This window comes from Carcharhinus amblyrhynchos, unplaced genomic scaffold, assembly GCF_965287045.1.
Source record: "Carcharhinus amblyrhynchos unplaced genomic scaffold, sCarAmb.v2.hapA scaffold_956, whole genome shotgun sequence".
NCBI classification, from domain to species: Eukaryota; Metazoa; Chordata; class Chondrichthyes; order Carcharhiniformes; family Carcharhinidae; genus Carcharhinus; species Carcharhinus amblyrhynchos.
Genome location: NW_027650696.1, coordinates 32,371 through 49,469, shown reverse-complemented (window position 1 = coordinate 49,469; position 17,099 = coordinate 32,371). Strand labels below are relative to the sequence as shown.

At 49.9% G+C, this 17,099-nt stretch overlaps 1 protein-coding gene across 1 annotated transcript in view; it reads right to left on the bottom strand.

The window, feature by feature from the left end:
- Positions 1–938: 938 nt before the first annotated feature.
- The window catches only part of LOC145340359 (cysteine sulfinic acid decarboxylase-like), a gene marked incomplete at its 3' end in the record, with an annotated part of 46,679 nt that continues 30,518 nt past the window's right edge, over positions 939–17,099 (bottom strand). The window contains exons 6-9 of the mRNA XM_080184816.1: positions 15,469–15,533; positions 13,526–13,607; positions 2,509–2,708; positions 939–990 (exon numbers count right to left, since the gene is read on the bottom strand). Of these exons, the coding sequence (XP_080040942.1) occupies positions 939–990; positions 2,509–2,708; positions 13,526–13,607; positions 15,469–15,533 (399 nt within the window). The remainder of the gene's footprint in view (positions 991–2,508; positions 2,709–13,525; positions 13,608–15,468; positions 15,534–17,099) is intronic.

The window sequence follows — 17,099 nt, the reverse complement described above, 5'->3', positions numbered from 1 at the left end:
GGGGGGGGTGTGGTGGGATGGGGGGTGTGATTGGGGATTGGGGGTGGGGGGTGTGATTGGGGATTGGGGATTGGGGGTGGGGGGTGTGATTGGGGATTGGGGGTGGGGGGGTGATTGGGGATTGGGGGTTGGGGGGGTGTGATTGGGGATTGGGGGTGGGGGGGTGGGATTGGGGATTGGGGGTGGGGGGGTGTGATTGGGGATTGGGGATTGGGGGTGGGGGGGGTGTGATTGGGGATTGGGGATTGGGGGTGGGGGGGTGTGATTGGGGATTGGGGGTGGGGGGTGTGATTGGGGATTGGGGGTGGGGGGGTGTGATTGGGGATTGGGGGTGGGGGGGTGTGATTGGGGATTGGGGGTGGGGGGGTGTGATTGGGGATTGGGGGTGGGGGGGGTGATGGGGGTTGGGGATTGGGGTGTGATTGGGGATTGGGGGTGGGGGGGTGTGATTGGGGATTGGGGGTGGGGGGGTGTGATTGGGGGTTGGGGATTGGGGGTGTGATTGGGGATTGGGGGTGGGGGTTGGGGATTGGGGGTGTGATTGGGGATTGGGGTTGGGGATTGGGGATTGGGGGTGGGGGGGGTGTGATTGGGGATTGGGGGGGTGTGATTGGGGATTGGGGTGGGGGTGGGGGGGTGTGATTGGGGATTGGGGGTGGGGGGGGTGTGATTGGGGATTGGGGGTGGGGGGGTGTGATTGGGGGTTGGGGATTGGGGGTGTGATTGGGGATTGGGGGTGGGGGTTGGGGATGGGGGTGGGGGGGTGTGATTGGGGATTGGGGGTTGGGGATTGGGGATTGGGGGTGGGGGTTGGGGATTGGGGGTGTGATTGGGGATTGGGGGTGGGGGTGGGGGGGTCACCACGCGCAGTGTCAGACTCTGGGGTTTTGGCTGCGGGAGAGGGTGGTAAACATCACTCACCACTGGTCCTATCTTACCTCCATCAGCAGCTGGAAGCCTTCTCTCTGCTTCATCTCACTCACCAAATACCTGGGGAAAAATAAATCCACAAACAGAACGGCAATGCCACACAAAACACAGACTGGGAATCGCTTCCCATTGCCAGGAAGGGAAAAGAGCCCGGAGACTGTGAACCAGAAGACAAAAAAATCAAAGCACAAGGATTGTTATTGGACATCAGTCAGTCCCCGTGTGGTGTAGGTACACCCACAGTGCTGTTAGGGAGGGAGTTCCAGGATTGTTATTGGACATCAGTCAGTCCATGTGGTGTAGGTACACCCACAGTGCTGTTAGGGAGGGAGTTCCAGGATTGTTATTGGACATCAGTCAGTCCGTGTGGTGTAGGTACACCCACAGTGCATTCCCCTCAAAGTCACTCACCATCCTGACTTGGAAATATATCGCTCTTCCTTCACTGTCACTGGGTTAATATCCTGGAACTCCCTCCCTAACAGCACTGTGGGTGTACCTACACCACATGGACTGACTGATGTCCAATAACAATCCTGGAACTCCCTCCCTAACAGCACAGTGGGTGTACCTACACCACACAGACTGACTGATGTCCAATAACAATCCTGGAACTCCCTCCCTAACAGCACTGTGGGTGTACCTACACCACACAGACTGACTGATGTCCAATAACAATCCTGGAACTCCCTCCCTAACAGCACTGTGGGTGTACCTACACCACACAGACTGACTGATGTCCAATAACAATCCTGGAACTCCCTCCCTAACAGCACTGTGGGTGTAGCTACACCACACGGACTGACTGATGTCCAATAACAATCCTGGAACTCCCTCCCTAACAGCACAGTGGCTGTACCTACGCCACACGGACTGACTGATATCCAATAACAATCCTGGAACTCCCTCCCTAACAGCACTGTGGGTGTACCTACACCACACAGACTGACTGATGTCCAATAACAATCCTGGAACTCCCTCCCTAACAGCACTGTGGGTGTATCTACACCACACGGGGACTGACTGATGTCCAATACCAATCCTGGAACTCCCTCCCTAACAGCACTGTGGGTGTACCTACACCACACAGACTGACTGATGTCCAATAACAATCCTGGAACTCCCTCCCTAACAGCACTGTGGGTGTACCTACACCACACGGACTGACTGATGTCCAATAACAATCCTGGAACTCCCTCCCTAACAGCACTGTGGGTGTACCTACACCACATGTGCTGCAGGGTTTAAGAAGGGAGCTCACCAGCACCTTCTGAAGGGCTAATTAGTGATGGGAGGGATATGCTGGTCTAGCCAGCGACACCCACTCCAGTGAAAGAATGAAAATCATTCCAGAGTTTTGGTCCTTGCCAACTGACAGCACTGCAGCCAATGGCAGAGCAATGCAAACTGGAGCCGGGAGAGAGAGCAGGATTTGGGGAACGTGGATATCCTGGAAGCTGGAGGAGATTCGAGAGATCGGGAAGGGCAAGGCCATGGAGGAATTGGAAAACAAGGGTGACAACTCGATTCAGTCAAGTACGGAGTTCTCGATGGCTGGAGACAAAACCTAACACCAACCTGGTACAGGCGAACGCCCGGTCTATCCTGTCCTCCAGCCCTCCAGTACCAACAGCTTTCCACATCAGCCAGAGCTTCAGGCAATCCACCTTGCGTCCGCACTGCAGCGACTTGTCCCCAGTGTCGTAACAAACATCGTAGAACTTATCCGGCTGGAAGAGATAGGCGGCGTTGGCCGAATGGGAATTTTTCAGAAGGCCCTGAGGAGGGAGAGGCAGACTGAGAGAGAGCAAGGAACAAGGTACAGCACTGTCCCGCGGAAATCAAACTGTCCTTATGAAGCAATCAGATAGTAACCCGACGCAACGAACAACACAACTGAAGCTTCACCACCACACACTGGCCCTGGGAGTGTTTGATGGGGACAGTGTAGAGGGAGCTTTACTCTGTATCTAACCCCGTGCTGTACCTGTCCTGGGAGTGTTTGATGGGGGGACAGTGTAGAGGGAGCTTTACTCTGTATCTAACCCCGTGCTGTACCTGTCCTGGGAGTGTTTGATGGGGGACAGTGTAGAGGGAGCTTTATCTGTATCTAACCCCGTGCTGTACCTGTCCTGGGAGTGTTTGATGGGGGGACAGTGTAGAGGGAGCTTTACTCTGTATCTAACCCCGTGCTGTACCTGTCCTGGGAGTGTTTGATGGGGGGACAGTGTAGAGGGAGCTTTACTCTGTATCTAACCCCGTGCTGTCCCTGTCCTGGGAGTGTTTGATGGGGGGACAGTGTAGAGGGAGCTTTATCTGTATCTAACCCCGTGCTGTACCTGTCCTGGGAGTGTTTGATGGGGGGACAGTGTAGAGGGAGCTTTACTCTGTATCTAACCCCGTGCTGTACCTATCCTGGGAGTGTTTGATGGGGGGAGAGTGTAGAGGGAGCTTTACTCTGTATCTAACCCCGTGCTGTCGCTGTCCTGGGAGTGTTTGATGGGGGACAGTGTAGAGGGAGCTTTACTCTGTATCTAACCCCGTGCTGTACCTGTCCTGGGAGTGTTTGATGGGGGACAGTGTAGAGGGAGCTTTACTCTGTATCTAACCCCGTGCTGTACCTGTCCTGGGAGTGTTTGATGGGGGGGACAGTGTAGAGGGAGCTTTACTCTGTATCTAACCCCGTGCTGTACCTGTCCTGGGAGTGTTTGATGGGGGGAACAGTGTAGTCAGGATGAAAGTATTGGCAAACATTCAGGAAACAGAGAGTAGGCATAAATGGGGCATTTCTACCTTGGCAGGCTGTGACTAGTGGAGTGCCACAAGGATCAGTGTTGGGGCCTCAGATATTGACAGTCACATTTCTCTGTGTCCCTTTACCAAAGTTTGCTGTTACTGCAGTTGGTGGAACGTAAGCTGTGGGGAGGACGTGACTTTACAGCCTCGCTCGCCCTGAAACCGTAAAGACCCACCCAAGGCCAATGGACCTTCCCATTGCGCGCCCCTTGCCCGCTCCAATTCCTGTGGTGGGCAGGGCGGGAGAATTCCAGCGAGGGCGCCTGCAAGGAGAGACAGACAGGTTAAGTGAATGGGCAACACGGTGGCAGGCGGGGCAATGGAAGTTTCCTCACTTTTGTGATGGCACTGTGCCTTTAAGAAACGTATTTATATCAACTTTCTTGTGAGGGGTAGGTTTCAAAATCAGCTCTGTATTACACGGTGCCTGTTTGTCTGCAGAACAGGCAGTTCACATGCTGAGAATGCGGGCCAATGACTGATTGATGTGGGGGGGGGGTGCTAATTAGACTAATAAAACACGTAACTACAGGTTAGGAACACTAACAGAATTCTGACCAAAGTGTGAATGACCTGGTACTGTAAGGGCTGTTTTATAGAACTATAAGGAGTCCCACAACCCCAGGTTACAGTCTAACAGGTTTATTTGGCAGCACAAGTTTGCAGAGTCCCGCTCCTTCATCAGGTGAGTGGGAGTTCAGTTCACAAACAGGGAGATAAAGACACCAACTCAATTTACAAAATAATGGTTGGGTTGCGAGTCTTTACAGGTAATCAAGTCTTAAAGGTGCAGACAATGTGAGTGGAGAGAGGGTTAAGAATAGGTTACAGAGATGTGTATTGTCTCCAGACAGTACAGTGAGTGAGGTTTTGCAAGCCCAGGCAAGTCATGGGGGTTACAGATAGTGCAACATGAACCCAAGATCCCGGTTGAGGCCGTCCTCATGTGTGCGGAACTTGGCTATCAGTCTCTGCTCAGTGACTCTGCACTGTGAAGGCCGCCTTGGAGAACGTTTACCCGAAGATCAGAGGCTGAATGCCCGTAACTGCTGAAGTGTTCGCCAACAGGAAGGGAACAGTCTTGCCTGGTGATTGTCGAGCGATGTTCATTCATCCATTGTTGTAGCGTCTGCATGGTCTCCCCAGTGTACCATGCTTCGGGACATCCTTTCCTGCAACGTATCAGGTAGACAATGTTGGCCGAGTTGCAGGAGTATTTACCGTGTACCTGGTGGATGGTATTCTCACGTGTGATGATGTCATCTGTGTCGATGATCCGGCATGTCTTGCAGAGGTTGCTGTGGCAGGGTTTGTGTGGTGTTGTGGTCACTGTTCTCCTGAAGGCTGGGTAGTTTGCTGCAGACAATGGTCTGTTTGAGGTTGGATACAAAGTAAGCATTCTCCAAGGCAGCCTTCACGACACACAACAGCGCAGAGTCGCTGAGCAGAGACTGATAGCCAAGTTCCGCACACATGAGGACGGCCTCAACTGGGATCTTGGGTCCGTGTCGCACTATCTGTAACCCCCGTGACTTGCAAAATCTCACCAACTGTCCTGTCTGGAGACAATACACATCTCTTTAACCTGTGCTTAACCCTCTCTGCACTCACATTGTCTGCACCTTTAAGACTTGATTACCTGTAAAGACTCACAACCCAACCATTATTTTGTAAATTGAGTTGGTGTCTTTATCTCCCTGTTTGTGAACTGAACTCCCACTCACCTGATGAAGGAGCGACACTCTGAAAGCTCGTGCTACCAAATAAACCTGTTGGACTTTAATTTGGTGTTGTGAGACTTCTTACTGTGTTTACCCCAGTCCAACGCCGGCGTCTCCACATCATGTTTTATCGAAGACAGGTCGATGTGAATAATGAGTATTTTTTGTTTTAAAAACATACATTTTGAATTTATAAAATGGATGCGGTTCGCTGAGTGACGCTTGGTAAAACTCGTTAGAGTTTAGAAGAATGAGGGGAGATTTCATTGAGACGTATAAGATGATGAATGGGATGGATAGGATAGAGGTGGAGAGACTCTTCCCGCTCAGAAAGGATAATAGGACTAGGGGGCACAGCCTCAAGATAAAGGGGGGTGCGGTTTAGAACAGAGTTGAGGAGGAACTTCTTCACTCAAAGGGTGGTGAATCTCTGGAATTCTCTGCCCGTTGAAGTGGTGGAGGCTGCCTCGCTAAATATATTTAAGACGCGGGTTGATGGGTTTTTGATAAGCGAGGGGATTAAGGGTTATAGGGAGAGGGCGGGAATGTGGAACTGAGCCACGACAGATCAGCCATGATCTTATTGAATGGTGGGGCAGGCTCGAAGGGCTAGATGGCCTACTCCTGCTCCTATTTCTTATGTTCTTAAAACTCCCACCAACAGTGAAACACAGCAGGGTTTGATGGGTCAGGCAGGGGCTGGCGTTCCAGAGAACTAACCCCTTCTGAAAGTGGGCGACCTTATCAGCAGCTGTCAGGGACAAAATAGCGATGAGTGCCAGCTTTATGAATAGAATCACATTATTACCCAAGAGGGAGCAAACAGAAGGGATTCCTCAGGGTCGGAATCATGTGGGTTCAATTCGGTGGGAATCATTCTCCCATTTCACTGTCCGTATTGCCAGGCAACTGGAAGATTGGTTAGACCGCATTTGGAGTACTGCGTTCAGTTCTGGCCACCTTACCACCGGAAGGACGTGGAGACTCTGGAGAGAGTGCAGAGGAGGTTTACCAGGATGCTGCCTGGTATGGAAGGTCTGGGGTATGAGGAAAGATTGGGTAAATTGGGGCTCTTTTCCTTAGAAAGATGGAGAATGAGGGGGGATCTAATAGAGGTATATAAGATTATGAAGGGTATAGATAGAGTAAACATTGGTAAGCTATTTCCTAGATTGGAGACAAATATCACAAGGGGCTTAGGGTGAGGGGGGGGGAGGTATAATTTGGATGCTAGAGGGAGGTTTTTCACGCAGAGGGTCGTGGGGGTATGGAATGCACTGCCAAGCAAGGTGGTGGAGGCAGGCACCACCTTGTTTAAGGTTTAGTTAGATAGACACATGAGTGAAACAGGGATGGAGGGTTATAGGAGACTGTTTTAAATAAGGATCAGAGCCTCGGGACGTTCCTGGAAATCTAATGCTACACGTGTTGATGTTTTGTCTCTTTTACTCCGCAGGTGTGTCGGTCCACCTTGTTGTCCAACGAGGGGCGTGCACACGGTGGGTTGTGCGTGGGCTGCTCTTGGATGTTTCGAGAGTGGCCTAGTACTTCACATCGTTAGTGTGCGCTTAAAACAGACCAGCAGATGGGCACCACAACAGCTCAGTGACTATCACTGATTGCTGTGCAGACACATGGATTTGGGCCGGTGTCTGTGGGAGTTTGCACATTCTCCCCGTGCCTGCGTGGGTTTTCTCCGGGTGCTCCAGTTTCCTCCCACACCCCAAAGATGTGCTCTTAGGCTGATTGGTGGAACAAATTGTCCCTAAATTAGTCTCCCCTCAATCTAGTTTCCAATGTGGAGTTCCATTGGCATAGGCAAGGGTCAAGGGTGGAGGAGGAAAAACACATTGTTAAGATGGCGGCGCGGGCTCGTTGGGCCGAAGGGCCTGTTTCCCGGGCTGTGTTGTTCTTTGTCCATAATTAATAACCAATGAAATCCAATTCGGTCAGGACGTGGATTGTTATTGGCTGGAGTCAATGATAGGATGACTATTAATGTTTTTTCTGGATATTGCCCATCGGAAAGGAGGGCAATATGATTTTGGGAATCCATAATTGCTCTCACTGGGCCATCGTTTTTCAGGCTGATACCTGGTTGCCCACATTCTATACCTCGAGTCCAGGCTTCCTCATATCATTCTCCCATTCGATCGCTTGGTTAAAGAAAATCACATCTTCAAAATCAGTACATTGCATTTTTGAGTCTCTGTATTAGCCGAAGTTTGATCAAGACATTGCCTCGAGTCTACATTGATTTTTAGCTTGGGATGTGTTTGTTTTCATCTGAGTTAGTGCACTTTTGCTTTTTTTTTTGGTTTTCCCCCGGGATTTCAGAGTAGGGCTTGAATTCGGTTGGGTGAGTCATAGAAAGTACAGCACAGTGCAGTACAGCCCTCGATGTTGGGCCGAGCTATGTCCAATCCCAATCCCAAGCTATCCCACTCCCTATCATTCTGGAGTGCTCCATGTGCCTATCCAATAACCGCTTGGAAGTTCCAAAAGTGTCCGACTCCACTATCAGAGCAGGCAGTGCATTCCACACACCAACCACTCTCTGAGTGAGGAATCTACCTCGGACATCCCTCCTATATCTCCCACCATGAACCTTATAGTTATGTCCCCTAGTAACAGTTACAACCACCCGAGGAAATAGTCTCTGCATGTCCACGCTATCTAACCCCCTCAACATCTTATAAACCTCTATTAAGTCGCCTCTCATCCTCCTCCGCTCCAAAGAGAAAAGCCCCAGCTCCCTCATGTTTTAATTGGCAAATTTAAATTTACAGGGAAAAACCAGGCAGTCGCTGCCAAGAAGCAATGGTGTCTCTCTCTCTGGAGGCTGCTGTTTGGAACATGCTTGGAGAAATAGGTCTCTCCAGAGACTTATTCTGGATGCTCAAGGACTGGCAGCCCAAGTACAAGCTCATAAGCCTGTGTCGCGAACTGATTTTGAAAAGGAGTTTATGGCTATGAAGAATATTGCTTAAATTGGAACCAATAGAGAGAGAGGTAAGCAGTTAAAACCTGTATCTGGTCACAAGTATTTCAATTGGCAAATATTAAGCTAATTCATTTTCTATAGCTAAACAGTATTGTTAAATAAAGTTTGTTTTGCTAAAAGCTCCCTAGTGAGGCAACAGAATCACACCTGGAGTGAAACATCTTATCCTCACATTAATGCCAAAATAGAGAAACTGTTGGGGTTTCGTTTGACTTAACAATACACCTTGGAGTTTCTGATCCGTACCTAAACACTTTCACTATAAAAAGTTGATTTTTTTTACAGGGAAGGGGTGCGACAGCACGGTGGCACAGGGGTTAGCACTGCTGCCTCACAATACTAGGGACCTGGGTTCAATTCCCGGCTCGCGTCACTGTTTGTGTGTGGAGTTTGCACATTCTCCCGGTGTCTGCGTGGGTTTCCTCTGGGTACTCCGGTTTCCTCCCACAGTCCAAAGATGTGGTGGTTGGGTGGATTGGCCATGCTAAATAAGCTGCAGAGCTGGGCTGAGAGGTGGCAAATGGAGTTTAATACAGAAAAGTGTGAGGTGATTCACTTTGGTAAGAATAACAGGAGTACAGAATATAGGGCTAATGGAAGGACTCTTGGTAGTGTCGACGAGCAGAGAGATCTCGGGGTACATGTGCATAGATCCCTGAAAGTTGGCACCCAGGTTGATAAGGTTGTTAAGAAGGCGTACGGTGTGTTAGCTTTTATTGGTAGAGGGATTGAATTTCGGAGCCGTGAGGTCATGTTACAACTGTACAAAACTCTGGTGCGGCCGCACTTGGAGTATTGCGTACAGTTCTGGTCGCCGCATTATAAGAAGGATGTGGAGGCATTGGAAAGGGTGCAGAGGAGGTTTACCAGCCTGGTATGGTGGGAAGGTCTTATGAGGAAAGGCTGAGGGACTTGAGGTTATTTTCATTAGAGAGAAGAAGGTTACGAGGTGACCTAATTGAGGCAGACAAGATGATCAGAGGGTTAGATAGGGTGGACAGTGAGAGCCTTTTCCCTCGGATGGTGATGGCTAACACGAGGGGACATAGCTTTAAATTAAGGTGTGGTAATTATAAGATGGATGTCAGAGGTAGGTTCTTTACTCAGAGGGTAGTAAGGGCGTGGAATGCCCTGCCTGCAGCAGTTGTGGACTCGCCAACTTTAAGGGTGTTCGAATGGTCAGTGGATAGGCATATGGATAACATTGGAATAGTTTAGGTTAGAGGGTCATTAGATTGGTTCCACTGGTCGGCGCAACATCGAGGGCCGAAGGGTCTGTACTGCACTGGAATGTTCTAAATTGCCCCTTTGTGTCAGGGGGATTTGCAGGGTAAACGTGTGGGGTTACAGGGATAGGGCCCTGAGTGGGATTGTCGTCAGTCCAGACTCAACGGGCCAAATGGCCTCCTTCTGCACCATATGGACTCTATGGTTCTAAAAGGCGCGCAATTTGTAAATGTCAATTTTCAGAGACACCAGGCGTACCAGGAATACAGCAGGCAGCGAGGAAGACAAGTAACGTGCTCAACTTGATTACAAGGGGATTGGAATGGAAAGAATAAAGAAATCTTGTTCCAGTTATACAGGGTTTTGGTCTGACCACATCTGGAATAGTGTGTGCCGTTTTGGTCTCCATAGTTAAGGAAGGATAGAGTTGCATTGGAGACGGGAGAGTGAAGATTCACTCGATTGGTTCCCGGGATGAGAAACTGAGTAAACTGGGTGAGATGAGGAGAAATGTCTTCATTCAAAGGGTGGTGAATCTTTGGAATTCTCTATCCCGGGCGTGAGAACATAGAACACTACAGCACAAACAGGCCCTTCGGCCCACAAGTTGCACTGATCATATCCATACCTACCAAGCCATAGAACTATCTGTAACTCCCAATCCCATTAAATCCCATTTACTCATCCAGAAGTCTTTTAAAAGACCCCAGCGAGTTCGCCTCCACCACCACCGACGGCAGCCGATTCCACTCACTCACCACCCTCTGAGTGAAAAACTTACCCCTAACATCTCCTCTGTACCTGCTCCCCAGCACCTTAAACCTGTGTCCTCTCGTAGCGACCATTTCAGCCCTGGGAAATAGCCTCCGAGAATCCACCCTATCTATTCCTCTCTACATTTTATAAACCTCTATCAGGTCGCCTCTCAACCTTCATTTCTCCAGGGAGAAGAGACCGAGCTCCCTCAACCTATCTTCATAAGGCATGCCTCCCAATCCAGGCAACATCCTTGTAAATCTCCTCTGCACCTTCATAGCGAGGGGGATTGAATATAAAAGTAGGGAGGTCTTGCTGCAGCTGTATAGGGCATTGGTGAGGCCGCAGCTGGAGTACTGTGTGCAGTTTTGGGCGCCGTACTTACGCAAGGATATTTTGGCCCTGGAGGGAGTGCAGAGGAGGTTTACTAGGCTGATACCGGAGTTGAGGGGATTGAGCTATGAGGAGAGGCTGAATAAACTAGGCTTGTACTCGTTAGAGTTTAGAAGAATGAGGGGAGATCTCATTGAGACGTATAAGATGATGAATGGGATGGATAGGATAGAGGTGGAGAGACTCTTCCCGCTCAAAAAAGACAGTAGGACTAGGGGGCACAGCCTCAAGATAAAGGGGAGGCGGTTTAGAACGGAGTTGAGGAGGAACTTCTTCACTCAAAGGGTGGTGAATCTCTGGAATTCTCTGCCCGTTGAAGTGGTGGAGGCTGCCTCGCTAAATATTTTTAAGAAGCGGGTTGATGGGTTCTTGATAAGAGAGGGGATTAAGGGTTATGGGGAGAGGGCGGGAAAGTGGAACTGAGCCACGACAGACCAGCCATGATCTTATTGAATGGCGGGGCAGGCTCGAAGGGCTAGATGGCCCACTCCTGCTCCTATTTCTTATGTTCTTAACACTGCTAAGACTCCTACCCTTGATATTGTACTCCTTCATCCCATTGGTCCTGCCAAAATGGACCACTACACATTTATCCGGGTTGAAGTCCATCTGCCACTTCCCCACCCAGTCTTGCAACCTATCTACGTCAACTTCTGACATCCCTCCAGACTATCCACAACACCACCGACCTTCGTATCGTCGGCGAACTTACTAACCCATCCCTCCACTTCCTCATCCAGGTCATTTATGAAAATGACAAACAGTAAGGGTCCTAGAACAGATCCCTGGGGCACTGGTGACTGACCTCCATGCAGAAAAAGACCCATCCACAACCACTCTCTGCAGGCGAGCCAGTTCTGCATCCACAAGGCCATGCTCCACCATGGAATAGATTTAAGACTGAGATAAACAGGGACACGGGGAGCGGGAGAGAAAATGGAATTGGAATCCAAGATCAGATTGAATGGTGGGGCAGGCTCGATGGGCCGAACGGTCTACTCCTGCCCTGACTTCTTACGTTTTGTAATCTGGTAATGGGAACAAATGCTGATTTAGCTGCATAACATGCCCCTGATACACGAACCCAACACGAGACACCAACAGAGAACCCAACCGGTTCACTGTGAAATAGCTCGGGAAAATTTAATTCGCATCTTTCATCACACCCAACAGATCTTCACTTCAAACAGTACACCATCAGCACAGTGTGACGGGGGGGTGAAATGTGACCACCAATGTGCGCACAGCAAGCTCCCGCGAGCAACGCTGTGATGAACACTGGTTAACCCAGGCAGCGGTGCTGCACTGAAAACACAGCCAAACTTGGAGCGGTCATCAAGGTGGCAGTGTTGGGGCGGGGGGGGGGTGGTGGGGGGGAGTGCAGTAAAGTGGGAAAGTGCGCAACGGTGGATGCTCAGAAAGGTGAAGCTTGGGCACGGTTGGCAGGAATAACCTGCCAACATTCACAGCTGAATGTTGTGGGAGGGGGAGTCAAACATCAGGAATGGCCCCATCCAGGTTTACAGCAGGGAAACAGGCCCTTCGGCCCAACTTGTCCATCCTGCCCTTACTTTTTTTTTAAACCCTATTGCCCACATTTGGCCCATATCCCTCTATACCCATTTTACCCATGTAACTGTCTAAACACTTTTTCAAACACAAAATTGTACCCGCCTCTACTACTGCCTCTGGCAGCTCGTTCCAGACACTCACCACCCTCTGGGTGAAAAAATTGCCCCTCTGAACCCTTTTGTATCTCTCCCCTCTCACCTTAAACCTATGCCCTCTAGTTTTAGACTCCCCTACCTTTGGGAAAAGATATTAACTATCTCGCTGATCTGTGCCCCTCATTATTTTATAGACCTCTATAAGATCACCCCTCAGCCTCCTACGCTCCAGAGAAAAAAGTCCCAGTCTATCCAGCCTCTCCTTATAACTCAATCCATCAAGTCCCGGTAGCATCCTAGTAAATCTTTTCTGTACTCTTTCTAGTTTAATCATATCCTTTCTATAATAGGGTGACCAGAATTGCACACAGTATTCCAAGTGTGGCCTTCCCAATGTCTTGTACAACTTCAACAAGACGTCCCAACTCCTGTATTCAATGTTCTGACCGATGAAACCAAGCATGCCAAATGCCTTCTTCACCACTCTGTCCACCTGTGACTCCACTTTCAAGGAGTTATGAACATGTACCCCAAGATCTCTTTGTTTTATAACTCTCACCAACACCCTACCATTGGGTAGCACGGTAACACAGTGGGTTAGCACTGCTGCTTCACCGCTCCAGGGACCTGGGTTCGATTCCTGGCTCGGGTCACTGTCTGTGTGGAGTTTGCACATCCTCCCCATGTCTGCGTGGGTTTCCTCCCACTGTCCAAAGATGTGTGGGTTAGGTTGCCTGGCTACGCGAAAATTGCCCCTTCGTGTCCTGAGATGCAGAGGTTAGTGGGTAAATATGTAGGGCGACAGGGTAGGGCCTGGGTGGGATTGCAGTCGGTGATGGGCCTCTTCCTGCACTATAGGGTTTCTATGATGAACTGAGTGAGTCCTGCCCTGGTTTGAGCGACCAAAACATGGGCAAGGAAATGGCGGGCAACCAATGCCCTCAGCACCAAGATGCCAGTATGGAGTCCACAGCACCATTTGGGGAGGCAGGGTGGCATTGTACCCGGCTGGCGATCAGATTTATACTCACGGTCTGGTCTCTCAGTAAGAAGGCGGAACACTGTAACCCTGCCTGCAGCATTTTGTGTGGGTTCCACGCAACAGAATCGGCCCTAGAAAAAAGTAGTGATGAGATGAAGGTCATTGAAGTCTTCAGTTGGCAACTTAATTCCATTAGAACGTCAACATGTTGGAAAAGCTGCCAACAGGAGCCAGCTTTGCGAGGGGGAAATGGCTGATGCATTGGTTGGGATCCCAATCCTGCTCATAGGCCCACCCAAACAAACATTGACTGCACACTGCCTCCATTTTCCCTTTGTATTCCAGAATCCCGCCACTCACAGGCCTTTTCCTTATCACATTCCCAATCGATTCCTCCCTCTCAGTGCTTTTCCCACAGTGCATCATCCTGTAACTGAGGTAACAGCGAGGGGGGGAGGCCTCTCCGGCAAAGACAGAGCCTGGGCCTACTCACAGGCTGCTGGAACGGCACAGAGACGGAGATCGGAATAACTGAGCTTATCATCATTTGGAGGCCACAGGTACCAACAAGCTCATCTTTCTTTTACAAGACAACTTTTGAGCGGACAAGTTACACCAGGTCGATTTCTAAATACAAATTACACATTGTGGAGAAATAAAAATTTGACCTCTCGCTCCCCCCATAACCCTTTCAAATCCAATAACAATCGTAGGATCCCTACACTACAGGAGGCTGAAGCCCACACCAACCAGGCCCAATCTCCACCCCCTCGGCCTCCAGACACCTGACATTCCCCGGGACACTGCTCCCCTCAAACTCCCATCGCAAGGATTGTGGGGGGACTTCCCGGGAAGTTTGAAAATTTCCCTGCTACTCAGACCCGCGAAAAGAGTCTTGAACTCCAAGAGGTGGAGACTTTGGAGTGTTCCAACCCACTTCCCTGGATAATAACCCAGGAAATGTTGGAAACAAGAATCTAATAATACGAGAGTGCACAGGCTTAAGGTGATGGGAATACAGAAATTACCTCCCCTATCGCACATACTGACCCCCAAGTGTCCCCCCCCCATTATTGAACCTGACAAACTCCCTCCCATCACCTAACTCACCCTCCCTTCCCAGCACATCAATAAGTACATAAGAAATAGGAGCAGGAGTGGGCCATCTAGCCCTTCGAGCCTGCCCCGCCATTCAATAAGATCATGGCTGATCTGAAGTGGATCAGTTCCACTTTCCCGCTTTCTCCCCTTAATTCCCCTGTCTATCAGAAATCTATCTACCCGTGACTTAAATATATTTAGCGAGGCAGCCTCCACCACTTCAACGGGCAGAGAATTCCAGAGATTCACCACCCTTTGAGTGAAGAAGTTCCTCCTCAACTCCGATCTAAACTGCACCCCTCCTTATCTTGAGGCTGTGCCCCCTAGTCCTACTGTCCTTTCTAAGCAGGAAGAATCTCTCTACCTCTACCCTATCCATCCCCTTCATTATCTTATACGTCTCTATAAGATCCCCCCTCATCCTTCTAAACTCCAACGAGTACAGACCCAGTCTATTTAGTCTCTCTTCATAGTCCAACCCCCTCATCTCCGGTATCAGCCTAGTGAACCTCCTCTGCACTCCCTCCAAGGCCAAAATATCCTTCCGCAAGTGTGGCGAGCAAAACTGCACACAGTACTCCAGCTGCAGCCTCGCCAATGCCCTATACAGTTGCAGCAAGACCTCCCTGCTTTTATATTCTATCCCCCTCACTATAAAGGCCAGCATCCCATTTGCCTTCTTGATCACCTGCTGCACCTGCAGACTGGGTTTTTGCGATTCGTGCACAAGGACCCCCAGGTCCCTCTGCACCGTAGCATGCTGCAGCTTTTCGCCTTTTAAATAGTAATCCCTCCGACTATTATTTCTACCAAAGTGGATAACCTCACACTTGCAATGCTCCCCTTTCCAATGCAGCTGAACAGCACAGACGGCAGAGTTAGACTTCCCACCTCTCAATTCCAGTCAGCAGGTGTCGGTGTTTCCTAGAGATGAGGATACTGCCACCCCAGGCAGCCTGCGAGACAGAGTAAAAAAACACAGAGTGAGGAACAGCAAGAGCACAACTTTCAACAGTATTAGGCAGGCGGAATCAGACAACTAGATAGAGGACAGCACTAACACACAAGTTCCTGCGGCCCCTGTAAATATACACAGGCCTGTGGTTGTACTGGTCTTAACATATCCATTCACTGAGACAAAGCAGTAACAGGCCTGTGGGGAAAATAGGTTTAATTTGATTTATTATCGTCACATGTTATTGGGATACAGTGAAAAGTATTGTTTCTTCCGCGCTACACTGATAAAGCATACCATTCATAGAGAAGGAAAGAAGAATGTAGTGTTACAGTCATAAGAAATAGGAGCAGGAGTCGGCCATCTAGCCCCTCGAGCCTGCCCCGCCATTCAATAAGATCATGGCTGATCTGTCGTGGCTCAGTTCCACATTCCTGCTTTCTCCCCTTAATTCCCTTGTCTATCAGAAACCTATCTACCCGTGACTTAAATATATTTAGCGAGGCAGCCTCCACCACTTCAACAGGCAGAGAATTCCAGAGATTCATCACCCTTTGAGTGAAGAAGTTCCTCCTCAACTCTGATCTAAACTGCGCCCCCCCTTATCTTGAGGCTGTGCCCTCTAGTCCTGCTGTCCTTTCGAAGTGGGAAGAATCTCTCTCCCTCTACCCTATCCATCCCCTTCATTATCTTATACGTCTCTATAAGATCCCCCCTCATCCTTCTAAACTCCAACGAGTACAGACCCAGTCTATTCAATCTCTCTTCATAGTCCAACCCCCTCATCTCCGGTATCAGCCTAGTGAACCTCCTCTGCACTCCCTCCAAGGCCAATATATCCTTCCGCAAGTGCGGCGACCAAAACTGCACACAGTACTCCAGCTGCCGCCTCACCAGTGCCCTGTACAGTTGCAGCAAGACCTCCCTGCTTTTATATTCAATCCCCCTCGCTATAAAGGCCAACATCCCATTCGCCTTCCTGACCACCTGCTGCACCTGCAGACTGGGTTTTTGCGACTCGTGCACCAGGACGCCCAGATCCCTCTGCACCGTAGCATGCTGCAGCTTTTCACCCTTTAAATAGTCATCCCTCCGACTATTATTTCTACCAAAGTGGATAACCTCACACTTGCGAACATTATACTCCATCTGCCAGATCCTCGCCCACTCACTCAGCCCATCCAGATCCCTCTGCAGACTTTCCACACCCTCTGCGCAAGTTGCTTTACCGCTCATCTTCGTTCTTGAGCGTTGTGGGAGCTGCACCCATCCAGGCAAGTACTCCATCACACTCCTGACTCCTTGTAGATGGTGGACAGGCTTTTGGGGAATCAGGAGGAGAGTTACTCACTGCAGGATTCCCAGCCTCTGACCTGCTCTTGGAGCCCACAGTGTCTATTTGGCAAAATCATGCTTCTCATCGGGATATGTCCACCAATTCTGGCAGGAAATCGGGCATTGGCTGGTGGGGAACCAGCCAGGAGGACTGGCACAGGAACCCCGAGCAAAACCAGATCAACGTAATCCAATGAGACGTTCCCCAGCTCAAAGCCATTCAGACAACCCC